Source organism: Rattus norvegicus, chromosome X (genome assembly GCF_021556685.1).
Source record: "Rattus norvegicus strain SHRSP/BbbUtx chromosome X, alternate assembly SHRSP_T2T, whole genome shotgun sequence".
Taxonomy (NCBI): domain Eukaryota; kingdom Metazoa; phylum Chordata; class Mammalia; order Rodentia; family Muridae; genus Rattus; species Rattus norvegicus.
The window spans coordinates 94,842,439-94,858,078 of record NC_141554.1 but is presented as its reverse complement, the minus strand read 5'-3'; the positions used below and the strand labels follow the sequence as shown (position 1 = coordinate 94,858,078).

Genomic DNA, 15,640 nt, shown 5'->3' with positions numbered 1-15,640 from the left:
AACAATGGTCAATAATCAGAGATCCAAATTAAAGGTACAAGTGAATCATGTGGACATATATGAGTTGGTATATACAGAAGCTGATGTTAGTATATTTTTCCAAAAGACTTGGAATTCAGATTGTCTATTTCAGAACATTTACACACAATTTATAGGAATTGGTAAACTACTATAAATAAGAAAAGAATTCAATGGGTTGTCTCTGTGGGATCAGACTGGCAAACAGGGAAGTTGAGAGCTTTTTTTTTGTCTGAAAAACCCGTATATTTATGGGAAAGGGATCTTTTGCAAGAGGACACTCAAATTAATATTCCTGCAATTTGGGAGACAGCAAATAAGGAAATTAGAAGTGATATGGTAGTTATTCCCGGGGACAGTATTGATATTCTTGATAGAGAACAAATGCAAGCTGAGTTCATGATTTAAAAAAAAAAAAAAAAAAAGGACAAGCAGTTGTAGAAGGAGCCAATTGTACCTTAACAGAGATGCATTTTAAACAAAAAAAGGGGAGCAAAGTACCCTAGGGGCAGACTAACTAATGTGCTGTTAACTCTTGTTTCTTCTTATTGGTGAAAAAAGAACATCAGTTGAAAGGCACTGCATTTTTGGAAAAAAAAATGAGGGACTGTGCCAACCAATATATCTTAAGTTGTGTTGTAATTAGAATGGAAATCCGCAATAGTTTTAAGATGGAGACATAGTTATGCTTATGTATCTACAGTGCAAGGGCTATTCCTGGTTGTCAACTTGACTATATCTGGAATGTACAACACAGAATTGGAGGGCTCACCTGTGATCCAGATCTTGAGGAGGAAAGACACAAGTTTCTGACCTCGATCTTGGCATGGAGATCTTGAACCATAGTGGCTATGAAAAGCTTAGGTCCAGGCAAGGTAGTATATGCCTTTAATCTCAGGAGAGTAAGGCAAGGAGATCTCTGAGTTCAAGGTCAGCCTGGGACAAAACAAGTCTCAGATGGTGGTAGTAGACTCCTTTAATCCTTTAGCTAGAGAACTACACAAGAGCATTGGAAGAAGGAAGATTCACTTTTCTTTACCACTTGGATTTACTTGCTAGCACATATGCTGTAATCTACTTCGACAGAAGACCAACTGAAACAACTAGCTTTGTGGGATGGGATGGAGCAACTACTAGACTGGTGGATTTCCAGTTTACAGTTGACCATTGTTGCAGAGTTAGACTACAGACTGTAAGTCATCAGAATAAAGTCCCTCAATATAAAAAGAGAATTCATACGTTCTGTGACACTAGAGAACCCTGATTAATACATGAAGGGAATGAAAAATATGGTTACCAACAAAACTTAGAAAGATTAGATCTGACCAGGGAATACCTTTTATCATCTGAGACATGATTGTTTTCACAAAGCACATAGCCCAGGTGATTCACAGACTGTCTCCATTACTGATTTCTGAAAAACATGCATTCAAATCAATTTCAAAAGGAGTAGCCTTAAGGATTGATACACAGAGACTGGACAATGCAGAGACTGGATGAACACAGAGACTGGGCAGCAAATGCTACAACTAGCATTTTTCAAACTACCCTCCCCCAATGCCAATATAGAAATTCTTCACCACAGTTCAGCAGGAAGTAATTTTACAAAGACTGCTGCCATGGTCTCTTAAATTGGGGTGGATAATTTTGGTCATTTAATTTGTTATAACTGTTATTTTAAATGGAAGGTTATTATTGGTTATATCAGGAGTTGATAAAAATTTAAAGTCCTCTTGTTTGAATTATTGTATATTAATAGAAATCTAGGTTTTTGTTTAATAATTATATTGATAAAAATTTAATTTTTTATTTGAATTGTTTTAACTATCGTTTGACTATATCGTGCATAAGTCATTTATTTAAAATGTGATGTTTTTTACAATTATATCTATTGTGTGTAGGTTGCTAATTTTGGAGAAAATGAAAATTCTTAAACACAAAGGGGAATATGAAATAGAAATTTCTGTTTTCTTTATAGTCAGTTATACAAAATTATATTTTGCTTGTGCACAGAGGTGAAAGATGTCTTGCTAAAGCAGAAATGATAAAGTATAGAATATCTTTTTAGCAGGCACCGGTGAAAGGATGTTTTGTTATGGTGGATACATGTATGACAAAGAAGTATAAATATGACCCCATAGCAGTAGGAGAGGAGCATTGTTTTGGTTTGCTCTGCTTTGCCATTCTTCTGTAATGACATATATGTATTAGTTCACTTTACATGGTATTTTTGAGCTCCACTGTGGTAATGCTGCCATTGACAGGAACTCACCAATGAACTTCTCATGAAGTTCCTGTGACTTCTGCAGCCTCACCTTGGGCTAGTTGGTGAGTCTTCTGATTTCTTCAGGATTGAACTAAAGCTGCTGATTCATGCTTGGTGTCTTCTTGCTGAAAGGACTGAACTGCAGCTGTTGCTTTGTGTATGGTTCCTGCCTACCAAGTGGACTGGACTGTAGCTGCTGTTTCATATATGGTGTTTGCTACAGGACTGAACTGTTGACAAAAAAGATTGAGCTTGCCCTTAAAGAACTATTACTAAACAGGTCTACATCCCCCATATCTTAATCTTTTCTCTTTCACTTCCTCTGTTGGGTGGTGTTCTAGAAGAGAGGTTGAACACTTATTAAAATAGTTTATAAAAATGTATACCTAGAACATGCAATTGACTAAGAATTTTTCACTGTAGACAACCAACATCGATGCATTGAAATTAAACTGCTCCACAATTTCAATACACTTGTTTGGCTCTATAAGTGGTTTGAATGGGAACTACTACCTACCACTGGATTTATGTACTTCAACACTTGGTCACTATCTGGTGATTCAGTTTGGGGAGATTACAGAATTTTTAAAGGATAAAACCTTTCTAAGCAGAAGTATATCACTTGAGGTGGTCTTTGATACTTTATGATGTCCTCCTTTCTGTTAATTATCTCTAATTCCTCTGTATAAATAAAATGTGTCCAACGACTTTCCTCTTCCTTTATCTATACTGTTCCAGCCATTAAGGCCTCACGCTCTCTGGAACTACACATAAAGCTAAAGTTTGTATTCTACAATTTGCTTTCATTAGTAATGGTTTTATCACAGAAACAGAAAGAAAACTAGGATAGAATTTGGTAATAGAAGCAGTATATATTTTTCTGTAAGTACTGTCATGGTGATTTTAGATAGAGATTGGAAGATTTTGAAATAGAAACAAGGATGATGTCAGAGCTCAATGGGCATTACTCTTAGGATCTGGGAAGACAGTACTCCTGAGAACAAGGTGGAATGTGGAACCCCAGTGCAAATGGTTTCAGAGGAGAAAAAGGACTATTAGTAACTTGGCTAGAGTGTCCACCACAAGCTGGAAGCTGAACTTAGCTGTCTTGTTCAAATAAAACATAGACTCTTTCTCCCTGGTTCAGAGAGTATTTTAGACCAGAAATTCAATACTAATCTGCAGTAAGAAGGTCTTGAGAGGCCATTACATCAAGCTGTACATGCGAATACTGCATTCTGATGCAAACCGAAAGATGTTGTTGATGTTTGTGCCATGAAACATTTGTCAGAGAAGTTTATTCAGGTAGTGTTTGTCAAGCATAGCTTTAGTTTTGAATTAGGCTGATCTTTCTTCACTATGATCCTCTTCCTCATTAAATGAGAATGCATATTCTGTGTATGTTGTACATATATAATATAATTCCTTATATTATTTTATTTAAAAAGGGTCAAATTAAAGGGATTAACTTAAGTTTCAAAATTGACTTTATATTTGGGATGTTTAAACTGTTAATGACATTTGGAGATTTTGAAAGTGGACTTAATGCATTTTGCATCATGAGACAATCTTAAGCCTAAGATGGCTAGACACGATAGATTGAATAAGCAGTATCTCCCATGGGCTAATATGTTTGGAAACATGCCTCCCAGTTTATTTTGCTGTTTTGGGAGCTCAAGGCACTGTATGGTTGTGTGAGTTTGCTGGAAGAAATCTTTTACTTGAAGTGATTTTGTGCATTAATAGCTTTACCCAGCTTCATGTTGTATTTCTCTGCTTTCTATAGATAAAGATGTGATTAGTCTATTTTCTCACAATATGATCATGTGCTCAGAGTCTCTTAGTCTTTTATATATACCTCATATAGTCTAAGTACCTTTATTTTGGCAACATATGTCAAAACTTCCAAATGCTCTAATAGTTCTGTAATGGGAAAGATTTTTACAACACATTCAAGTTTAGTGATATGAGTCAAAACTATTAACTAGTTTTATCTCCTTTATTATTAAGTTTTACCTCCTTTACCCTAGATATACAATTTTTACACATATATTGCATAGAAATAATTATTTCTATTGATGTCAAAAATATGTTTTCATTTCACCTGACAAATGTAAGAAAAAATTGAGAGAAAAGATAAGTGTTTATCATTTGATTAAATTATTTCTTGTGGCATGTGCTTATAGTATATAGAAAAATGGTTCTTGATACTGTTAAATGAGCATTATATTAATAAATTCCATTGCATTTCATAAAAATTCTGGCCCAGAAAAATATAAAATCATATGCATTATAATTTTGTATCTAAAACAATTTTCACACTTAAGAGACCAGTTAATAATGTACTAGTAAATATTTATATTGTTGTCTTGTGCTACAATTTTTTTCTACAACTGTTAACCATTTTTATAGAAGTATTCTGGTTTATAAAGAGTCTGTTTCCTCTCCTACATTACGTTTATTAACTATTCATTTTTAGTGTGTTTACGTTTGTGGTTTGTATATGTATCACTGCATCTTCTCAAGTGTGTGGGTACATGAGTGTATGTGCACATATGATTTGTTGGCCAAATGTTGAAGCCAAGTGTCTTCTTCAATCACTTTTCGCCTATATATTGAGATAGGATCTCTGATGAACTCACTGATCAGATATTCTATTCAGATAGTTTGCTTTTTTTGATTCTCTGACTCTCTCATTCCATCCTTTTCTCTCCATCCCTCCCCCATTCCCTCTCTTCTCTCTCTCTCTCTCTCTCTCTCTCTCTCTCTCTCTCTCCCCCTTTCTCCCCTGCAGTGAAATTACAGGTCATCTGTTTAGTTCACCCAGGATTTGTTTGGGCACTGGGACCCAATGCTGAGGATCTATGATTTCATAGCAAAAGGTTTACCCCACACATCCTTTCCAGTAGTCACTAAGTGTGAAATTCATCTGTACTTGATGTATGGTACCAAATATCCAATTAATTTAGATAAAAATTTAATTAAAGAATAAATTAATAATGTTCTTTTTGGACAGTGTTTCTTTATTAACAATATCTGTCAAATTGCCTATAATCGTTGAATTTGAACTTCAAATCACCAATTACTATAAATCATATACTAATCCATTGCCTATTGCAATTAGTTAGCTCTATACAACTCTGAAGCAAATAAAACATGCTAATGTGATACAATATGATTGAGAAAGGTATTTAAAATGTCCCTTGAAATTCTCTACCACAAAACACATAATCCCAGGTTAGCTAGGAGGAAATATCTAGAAAAATAATTTGTAAATGAAGACCATTATACTGCATCTCTGATCAGTACTCCTCCAATTGGTCAAAGTCATTATTGACAAGAAAAATATCACAGTGTAGACGATCCTAGAAGAAAAATGTCAACTAAATGTTATATGGAATCTTGAATTTGTTTTTGCACTTTATCTTTTTGAAGGTCATTGAATAACAATAAGTATAAATACAACATATATTTGGATAGAGAATAATGTACTAATGTCATTATATATCAATTATAATAAGTACATCATAGGAAAAGTGTAAAATATTGAATACTTGGCAATTGAATTATTATGGCAATTTTATGAGTGTAAATAAAACGCATTCTAAACTGAATTATAATGGACATACATTAATAAGTGAACCAAATTTAGAGTGTAGAAAATTAAACTCTCTTTGTATATATTTTGCATGTCTTTCTTCATATCAATCTCGACAATATTTGGGAAGATGAGAAAGTAATTAAGTCTATTCACAAGTTTAACTTTAGTTTCTTTCATGTAGTTATTAATGATCAGATTTTTAAAAAAATATTATTTACTTTTAGTTATATGAGCACATGGTAGCTATCTTCAGACACACACCAGAAGAGTACATCAGATACCTCTACAGATGATTGTGAGCCACCATGTAATTGCTAGGAATTGAACACAGGACCGCCACAAGAGCAGGCAGTACTTTTAACCACAGAGCCATCACTCCAGCCCCGATCAGATGCTTTAACTACCTCTGGTATTTTTTACCCAAAAGACAGACATAACCCATTGTTTCATGATTGATTTACATTTGCTATGGTATGTTTTCTTTTTTTAAAGTGTCATTATCATAAAATTTATAATGTAAAAATTTGAATTGAGAATAATTCAGTTTTGACTTGTGTTAGCACTTAGCGAGAATGAATAAAATAATTTCCTGGTAATGGAAAATATGTGAGAAGAAAAGCAATAAAGCTAGACTATAATTCTGTTATTTTTATTTTATAACTAATATAAAAATGTCAATAATATATATTTATTGATACTGTGCATCTAGATAGGTGTCCTTTCCATTAAACTAAACAGAAAGTAAAACAAGAGGGATGCCATTTTGTTCCTCAAATGCTTGCAATATTCTCAATACATTTTAACCTGGATCATCTATGATTGAATATAGATATCTCCGTGTCATTGATTTGTAAAATAATGTAATTGACATAATTTTGATTAGTAATTGTATCTATTCTTTTCACTGGAAAAAGGTGGTTTGGAAGCAGTAAAATGTTTGACAATTTTACAAATCGATTAAAATAATATTTAAATAAAAGAACATCTATTGTAAGATAAGTGTCTTCAGTATCTGACAGGAATCATGAACCCTGGAAATTTCACTTCTTTGGTCATCTAAAGAGGAGTTGCACAATGATGACACCATTTAGTATGCCAGTGTGTATAGGGTAAATCTAATAAGCTCTTAATCATTCATAAAAAACTATGGGCAATTAATGGCTGCTGAAGGAGTTAAAAAGAGTCTTTTCCAGTGACAGCCACCTGATAGGCTATCCAACTTATATCATCCATATAAGTAACACTAAATACTAACAGATAGTATGGTGTGTGTGTGTGTGTGTGTGTGTGTGTGTGTGTGTGTGTGTGTGTGCATTTGCATGTGTGTATGAAGATAAAAAAGAGCTCATAAGTATGAAAGGAGGTGGGAGAGAATAGAGCAGTAAGAATTAAAAAACACAGGGTAGATATGATCCACGTATGAAGTTCTCAGTAGAAATAACACAAACTAGCATGATATAGCCTGTTATGCCATAGAAAACTTAAAATGTATCACCATCAACTTTATAATTCAATTGTCATTTATGTAAACTTAAAAACAAATTTAATATAAAAGAAAAACAAAAACAAAACTATTGTCACTATTTTGGCATTCCTGGTGTTTGATCCCAGGGACGCATATATGATAGGAAAGTGTGCCAGTTTAGATTTTTGAATTTTGGATTCACAAAACCACATAATAAAACATAATTATTTCTCATAACTACTTTATTAATATCGATATTTATGAATAAGAAAACATGCAATACAGAACTGGAAATAGAACAATTAATACACAGTTGCCACTGGACTACATACTGCCATACTGGTCCAAAAAATATCCAATCTTTCACTTCCAAAGCATCCCATACTTTAGGATACTGTTCATTTTTAGAAGCTGTATGATGTCACAGAGGAGGAGTCTTCCCCAATACAAGCATAAATACACAGTTCAAAATTTTCAAATATTTTAAGCAGGGACAGCATAAAATTTCACAAATATTATTCTTAAAATTAGCATATACAATCACAAAACAATTGCCTTCTTTTTTAAATTTGTGCACACACATTTTTATGAGCAGCCTTTCTTCTCCAGTCTTACTGTTGTGAACTTACAGTGCTTATAACAATCATATTTATGGAAAGCACATGGGTGGTTACTGTAAGAAAACTACTGTGAATGAATATATTAAGTTTGCTGTATAAGAGTCTGTAATGTGATAATTGGCACATGTTATAAAAAAAGTCTCTGTCTTTATATAGTCAGTTCCTCTGCTCCCATAAGATGCAGGCCAATTGGGCCACTTGGAAATACCAAAAATAGTCCCCTACAATTGTGAGAAAAATTTTCACTTCAGTAATTAAAACTTGGCTAACAAAAATAAAAAGATAATAAAACAAAGTATAACTATCATGAATCATAAATCAGAAGAATGCAAAGGAAATCATAGCTTTATAAATGTAATTGGCTATATCCACATTATGCCTTAATAAAATATTAAAAAAAAACTTCAAATATGCTTAGGGATAAATGCTATGTAATTTACTCAAGACTGAAAGTGATCTTTTTGTATATGACATGATTGCATTTTAAAGACTGCCCAATTTAGTATCTATTTAGTTTACTATTTTACCATTTTAATGAAAGTGTGTGACAAACATTAGTTTGAGAAGGCAGAAGCTCTTCATACTGTCACCATTGCACGATAGCACTCATCATTTAACAATATATTTTCTAACAAAATTTGTGAAACTAAAAATAAAATGTTAAATTACTAAATGAGACTACATAAAATTTACTCTCTAAATTGTTTACATTGTTTGTATCATATGTAAAAGTTAGTTTTAATACACTGACACAGTATTAGTTAAAACTTGGAGATAAAGTTCGAGAAACAAATGTATATGTATTTAGCACATGAGATACCCAGTGTTTGAATACAATTACAAGTGTGTATATTAAAGCTATAGCTAGAAAATTAATAGTCACCTTTTAACAGAATATGGTCACAATATAGAATAATCAGTCTGGAAAACATGAAAATACCATAAGTTCAAATAACATCAAATCTTTCTCTTTTTCTTAGGGAAACATTTTTTGATTGATGGTATATTTTGATATCTTGCAGTTCTAGGAGGACATAGTTTGCTTTTCAGAAGAACCACTTTTGAGCTTTGTCAACTTATAGCTCTGTCCATCCATTCAAGGAAATACTTTATAATGTGATGAGAAAGATCTCACCAAATCTTCAGCCATGAAAGCTTCTTGTTTTCAAGGCTATACCTAGTGGAAGCTAAGAAAGAGAATGCATAGGGGAGAAGAACTGGGCTCACACCCCTTGCCTCTTTGGCTTTGCTCAGCCTGCTTCCAGTCAACATCTCTCTGATCTAAAACCAGAAGAGAGTGCCCAGTCATTTAATTTCCTAAACACTGTCTAAGTCTGATTATAAAACCAGATTTAGAAAGGGCAACAAAAGCATATCTGTTCATTCCTAAATTTATAGGAAAGGTATCAATACTTCACAAATTGTTAAACATAAGGATATAAGAGATTCCTTAGTAATTCAGTAAGTCTCATAATCAGGAAAAATCTCAATTTCCTATTTCATATTCCCATTAATAAAATAAGCATCCAGGTTTCTGGTGAACTATTTATTTAAAATATTTACCTTCAATTTCAAACTTCTTTCAAGTTTGTATCTATGAATATGAATGGAACTATACTAATTATGGAAGAAAGTATATAAATAATTAAAACAAAAATTCTCACTAACACAATTTTGTTTTTTTTTTTCTTTTTCTATTTTGTATATGTGTGTTGAGAGGACAAACAGCAGTCTAACTCTACTGGAAGCACTGATTTTGTCATTCTGGGTTTCTTTATCTTCCCCAGGTTTAGAATTTTTATTAACAACAATAATAACAATATCAATACATATACATGATCTTATTTCAATAAAGTTTCAAACACCATCAATATTTTGGGGGTTTTGTGCACCTGGAAATCCAGCATGCCTCAAATCCCTGGAACCACTAACAAACACAAAGAAGGACAAAGTAAATATACTAATTAATTTGAAATTTCACTAATTAAACTCTAGGTGTTAAAGGTTAAGTTATTCTATACACCAAATCATATACAATCTAGTGAGCTTCACAAGGGAAACAATATATTCTCAAAACGCTAACCTGTCGGGCACACAAAGGAAAACTTTTATCAACAATGAGAAAAACTTTTATCAACAATCATTGAAAAACATTACTAATGAAATTATACATTTACCACAGTTTATATTACAACATTTACACACAATTTAATCATAAATTACATAATTTCAAGTTACACATTACAAAGTCTACATCTAATTTAATCAACACGAAATATTCTGGACCCCCCCAAACCAAACAGTAATTAATTCTTGATTTAGTATGATACTGAAATAAGACATTTTTCTTGATTTTGTTATGAGGGTAAATTAAATTTGTGATGTTTCTCTAAATTTGTGAAATGTGCACACAAAAGATGATGGCCAGTTAACTAGACAAAACAGAAATTAATGTGTAGACAACAAATGGAAACTGATGTTTACTATGGATACTACTGTATTCTTTGCTTATAATGTATTCTTGTCATATGTGAAATTTTGTTGTTCAGTGTATGTTACTGGGGTATTTCTTATCTACCCCAAGAAGCAGTCATGAACCGTATTTCTCCCTCTGCACATCTCCTTGAAATTCAGTGCTGTAATACATTTGGTAGAATTAGAATTAAGTCTCTTGAAAAGTTCTTTCCTGACTTTCATTTTTTTTCAGTAGTTTTCTTCAGTAAGTTGAGCTAGATTGATAAAAATAATCCCTTAGCCTTATATCCTTAGTATGGGGTTTTATAAACAATTTGTCTGTTCTTTTTACTAAGGATTTTTCAGTAAAAGCCATTGGGCTGTCAAATCAATATTTAAATCATTCCGATTATCTTTAAAATAGTACTTTGCAGTAATAGTTTTAAGTAAATTTATTGACCCTATCCACTTTTTTGTGACTTTTATATACAAGTTCCAGAAGATAAATACTGAATTTGTATTGGGATATAGGCTTACCATGGCATATACAATAGTATTTCTGATGTACTTTACAATATACTACAAAAATATATAAATATAAAAAAAAGCACAGGCCCATTCTGGCTGATAGATGCCTAATATGGGCATAGCTATTGCACTTCAATGTCTCGAACTCTACTAAAGAGTAGAGAAATAGGTTGAAACCTAGATCTGTACAGTCTATATATGTTCTTTTTGAAAAAAATCTATATACAAATTATATCAATATATTCTTGAAACAAAGGTAGAAAACATAAAAAACAGGGATAGAGACAAAAACTGTAAAAGATTTTATTTACACCCCCTACTGTACAGTTTTGAATGTAGAAATATGGACAATAAGAAACTAAACGCAACTAAGATAAAGAAAACAAAAGGTGAACAAAAATGCTATAGAACTGTCTCATAATTTTATCTGAAAGAATATTTACAAAAAAAACTAAAGGCAAATTTGGAAAAAAACAGACAAACAAAAGGTAAACTTAGAAAATCAGATATTGGCCAATTTCCCACTAACTACATAATGAAGCCACAAAAATCACAAAAGAAGAAATCAGTAATATTGCACATGGTGGTAAAAAATAAAAAAATTATCAGAGTACATCAGAAATATTATATACTACCTATTAATTTCTGTCATGATAAGCCTTTCTGTACATAGGAATATAAATTCTTTATTTACTTCTTTTGAAAATTCACAGTCCAAATTAAATTTTAAATGTATTTTGTTATCTTTTGACTAAGGGTCTAGCTCTAGTCTTATTCTGGTATTTGTTTCTATTTACACAGTTATTTACAAGTCTCTTAATTTGGAATATTCATTAAAATTGAATGGTAATCTTTGAGTATATATACATCTTGTTCAAACTGTGAAGTTTCCAAACAGGCATTACAAGGGATGTTCCTCCATGATGGGAGAATCACCTCTTGAGGCTCTGGCCTGTTTACCTGAAGTAAAGGTGGTCAAAGGAATGACTTTAATTGAGTCATCATCTGGATGAAGTCTTTCAGCCATGGTGTAAAACTGAGCTCTCGTACTACCCTGTACTCCCTGATCAATAGGATGTGTTCCATCTGCTCCTGCACCCTGCACCCATCCTTGCTGTAAACCCATTGGTGGTTGTGCCTGAGTGTGACGGAGTGTGGCAGCCTGTGGCAGAGGAGGACTGCGGTGAATTACCACAGCCTGTACCAGAGTTGGGCTGTAGCAGACTGCAGAGGCCTGTGCTGGTGGTGAGCTATGACGGAGTACGGTAGCCTGTACTGGTGGAGGGCTGTGGCACAGGGCAATAGCCTGGGTCACAGGAGGACTGTGGCAGATAGCAACAGTCTGTGTCACTGGAGGGCTGCAGCGACGAACTGATGAATGGGTCCTGGGTGGACTGTGGCAGATAGCAGAAGTCTTTATCTGTGAAGGAGTAGGATTGGTCAGCGAAGCTGGCATCCAGCAGGAGTCAGAGTGGCCCAGGATGAGGCATTCTTGAGTGCAGGTGTCAGAGGCTTCTTCCACAGTTGGCTGCACTGTTATTTCTGCAGCTGTCAGGGTAAAGAAAACAAAACGAAATAATTTATTGTCATCTACATAAAATAAGTCATATCTAATTGAAAAGTTGGCAGTCTGTTTAAAAATATTGGAGGCTTCCAGTCGCTTTATAATTAATACCCAGTTATCAGCAAATATTTCTAAAGTCACATAAAGAGCAGGGAGGGGATAAATGGGTGGAGACAAGCAACTGTAAGAAATGAAAAGATAAAAAACAGAATGAAAATATTTGCAGACTATCAATGTATATACACAATGGATGAGAAATCCCAATAGGAAAAAATAAAAGTATATGGGTGAAGTTTAAAGTGATAAAAGATGGGATTGGCAGTCCATAACATATGCAGGTTGAATAACATATCCTTATGCAAATGCTAAAGTTATAGGAATGATAAACTGATCGATGCTTTCCATGCTTTGGCAATGAAGGAAGTCTAGACTAACAGAGGCAGCAGAAAGAAACTCTATTACTGATGCTATACCTATTTTAAGATGCATGAAACAATTTTCAAAGTGTATGGGAATATAAAGAATGAAGTTTATTGTAAGTACACCGTAACTGTCTTCGTTCGCACCAGAAGAAGACATCACATCCCATTACAGATGGTTATGAGCTACCATGTGGTTGCTGGGAATTGAACTCAGGACCTCTGGAAGAGCAGTCAGTGCTCTTAACCACTAAGCCATCTCTCTAGCCCCCCCAAAAGAATGAGGTTTATTGTATATAAATATAGAAATAGCAATGAGTGTTCACCAAGTAGCAACAAATGCTTTATATTTAATTCCTATCTGGCTCTAATTCAAAATAGTTCTAGTGAAATAGTACTGGAGGCAATATACATATTCTTTGAAAACTTATACTTTGTCATATTTTAACTTTCTTTTTTTATTGGATATTTTAAATTTACATTTCAAGCATTATTCCCTTTTCTCGTTTCCCGTCCATAAGCCACCTATCTCCTCCCATTTCCCTTCTTGTATCAGGGTGTTCCCCCTCCCCAACCATGCCCCCCTCCCACCTCCATGTCCTGATGCTACCCTATGCTGGGGGTGGGGGTTGTCCAGCCTTGTCAGGATCAAGGGCTTCTCCTACCATTGGAGCCCAACAAGGCCATCCTCTCCTACACATGCAACTGCAGCCATTTCCCACTCCATGTGTAGTCTTAGGGGAGTTATTTAGTTCTGGGAGCTCTGGTTGTTGGTATTGTTGTTAATATCGGGATGCAAGCCCCTTAAGCTCCTTCAATCCTTTCTCTAATTCTTCCAACTGGGACCCCATTCTTAGTTCAATTGTTTGCTGATAACATGTGCCTCTGCATTTGTCACACTCTGTCTAAGCCTTTCAGAAGACAGATGTATCAGGCTCCTGTCAGCATGCACTTCTTGACTTCATCAAAATTGTATAGTTTTGGTGACTATATATAGATCGAATTACCAGGTGGGACAGGCTCTGAATGGCCATTCCTTCAATCTCTGCTCCAAACTTTGTCTCTATAATTCCTCCTATGAATATTTTTGGTCTCCCCTTTAAGAAGGACAGAAGCATCTGCACTTTGTGTCATCCTTATTGAGATTCATGTCGTCTGTGGATTGTATCAGGTAATTTGAGTTTAGGCTAATATCCACTTATCAGTGAGTTTATGCCATGTGTGGTTGTTTTGTGACTGGGTTACCTCACTCAGAATGACACTTTCTAGTTCCATCCATTTGCCTATGAATCTCATGAAGTCAAAGTTTTTGATAACTGAGTAGTACTGCATTGTGTAATGTACCATATTTTCTGTATCTATTCCTTTGTTGAAGGGCATCTGGGTTCTTTCCAGCATCTGGCTATTATAAATAAGGCTGCTATGAACATAGTGGAACATGTATCTTTGTTGTATGTTAGAGCATCATTTGTGTATATTCCAAGGAATGGTATAGCTGGGTCCTCAGGCAGTGCAATGATTTCCAGAGTGGTTGTACCTGCTTGCAGTCCCACCAACAATGGAGGAGTGTTCCTCTTTATTCCCATCCTTACCAGCATCTGTTGTCACCTGAGTTTTGATCTTAGCCATTCTGACTGATATGAGGTAGAATCTCAGGGTTGTTTTGATTTGCATTTCCCTGATGACTAGGGATCTTGAACATTTTTTTAGGAACTTCTCAGCCATTTGATATTCCTCAGATGAGCATTCTTTGTTTAGATGTGTACCGCATTTTTTAATAGGGTTATTTGGCTCTCTGGACTCTAACTTCATGAGTTCTTTCTATATATTGGATACTACCCTCTATCAGATGTAGGGTTGGTAAAGATCTTTTCCCAATATGTTGGCTGCTGTTTTGTTCTAATAACACTGTCCTTTATCATACAGAAGCTTTGCAGTTTTATGAGGTCCCATTTGTGGATTCTTGATCTTAGAGAATAAGCCATTGGTGTTTTGTTCAGGAAATTTTCTGCAGTGCCCATGTGTTCGAGATGCTTCCCCACATTTCTTCTATTAGTTCGAGTGTATCTGGTTTGATATGGAGGTCAGTGATCCACTTGGACCTACGCTTTGTACAGGGTGATAAGAATGGGTCGATTTGCATTCTCCTACATGCTGATCCAAGATGAACCAGTACCTTTAGTTGAAAACGCTATCCCTTTTCCATTGGATGGTTTAGCTCCTTTGTCAAAGATCAAGTTACCATATGTGTGGAACTAACTTCTGTTAGTTTTTCTATGTCTCTGTTTAGTTTCTGTTTCCATAATCTCTCCACTGATGAGAGTAGGATGTTGAAAACTCCCAATATTATGTGAGGTGCAATGTATGCTTTGTGCTTTAGTTAGGTTTCTTTTATAATTACAGGTACCCTTGCATTTGGAGCATAGATACCCCAGTTTCATAGTTCATCTTGGTGAATTTTTCCTTTGATGGATATGAAGGGTCCTTCTTATCTTTTTTGATAACTACTGGTTAAAAGTCGATTTTATTCGATTTTAAAATTGCTATTCCAACTGGTTTCTTGGGACTATTTTCTTGAAGAATTGTTTTTGAACCTTTTCCTCTGAGGTAGTGTCTATCTTTGTCACTGAGGTGTGTTTTCAATATGCAGCAAAATGCTGTGTCCTCTTTTGGTATCCTGTTTGTTAGTATGTGTCTTTTTATTG

General features: G+C 34.3%; 1 protein-coding gene across 1 annotated transcript in view; it reads right to left on the bottom strand.

The window, feature by feature from the left end:
- Nucleotides 1-11,853: 11,853 nt before the first annotated feature.
- Pcdh11x (protocadherin 11 X-linked) overlaps nucleotides 11,854-15,640 on the bottom strand; it is a 684,984-nt gene continuing 681,197 nt past the window's right edge. The window contains 1 exon segment of the mRNA NM_001271228.1: nucleotides 11,854-12,500. Within this exon segment, the coding sequence (NP_001258157.1) occupies nucleotides 11,854-12,500 (647 nt within the window).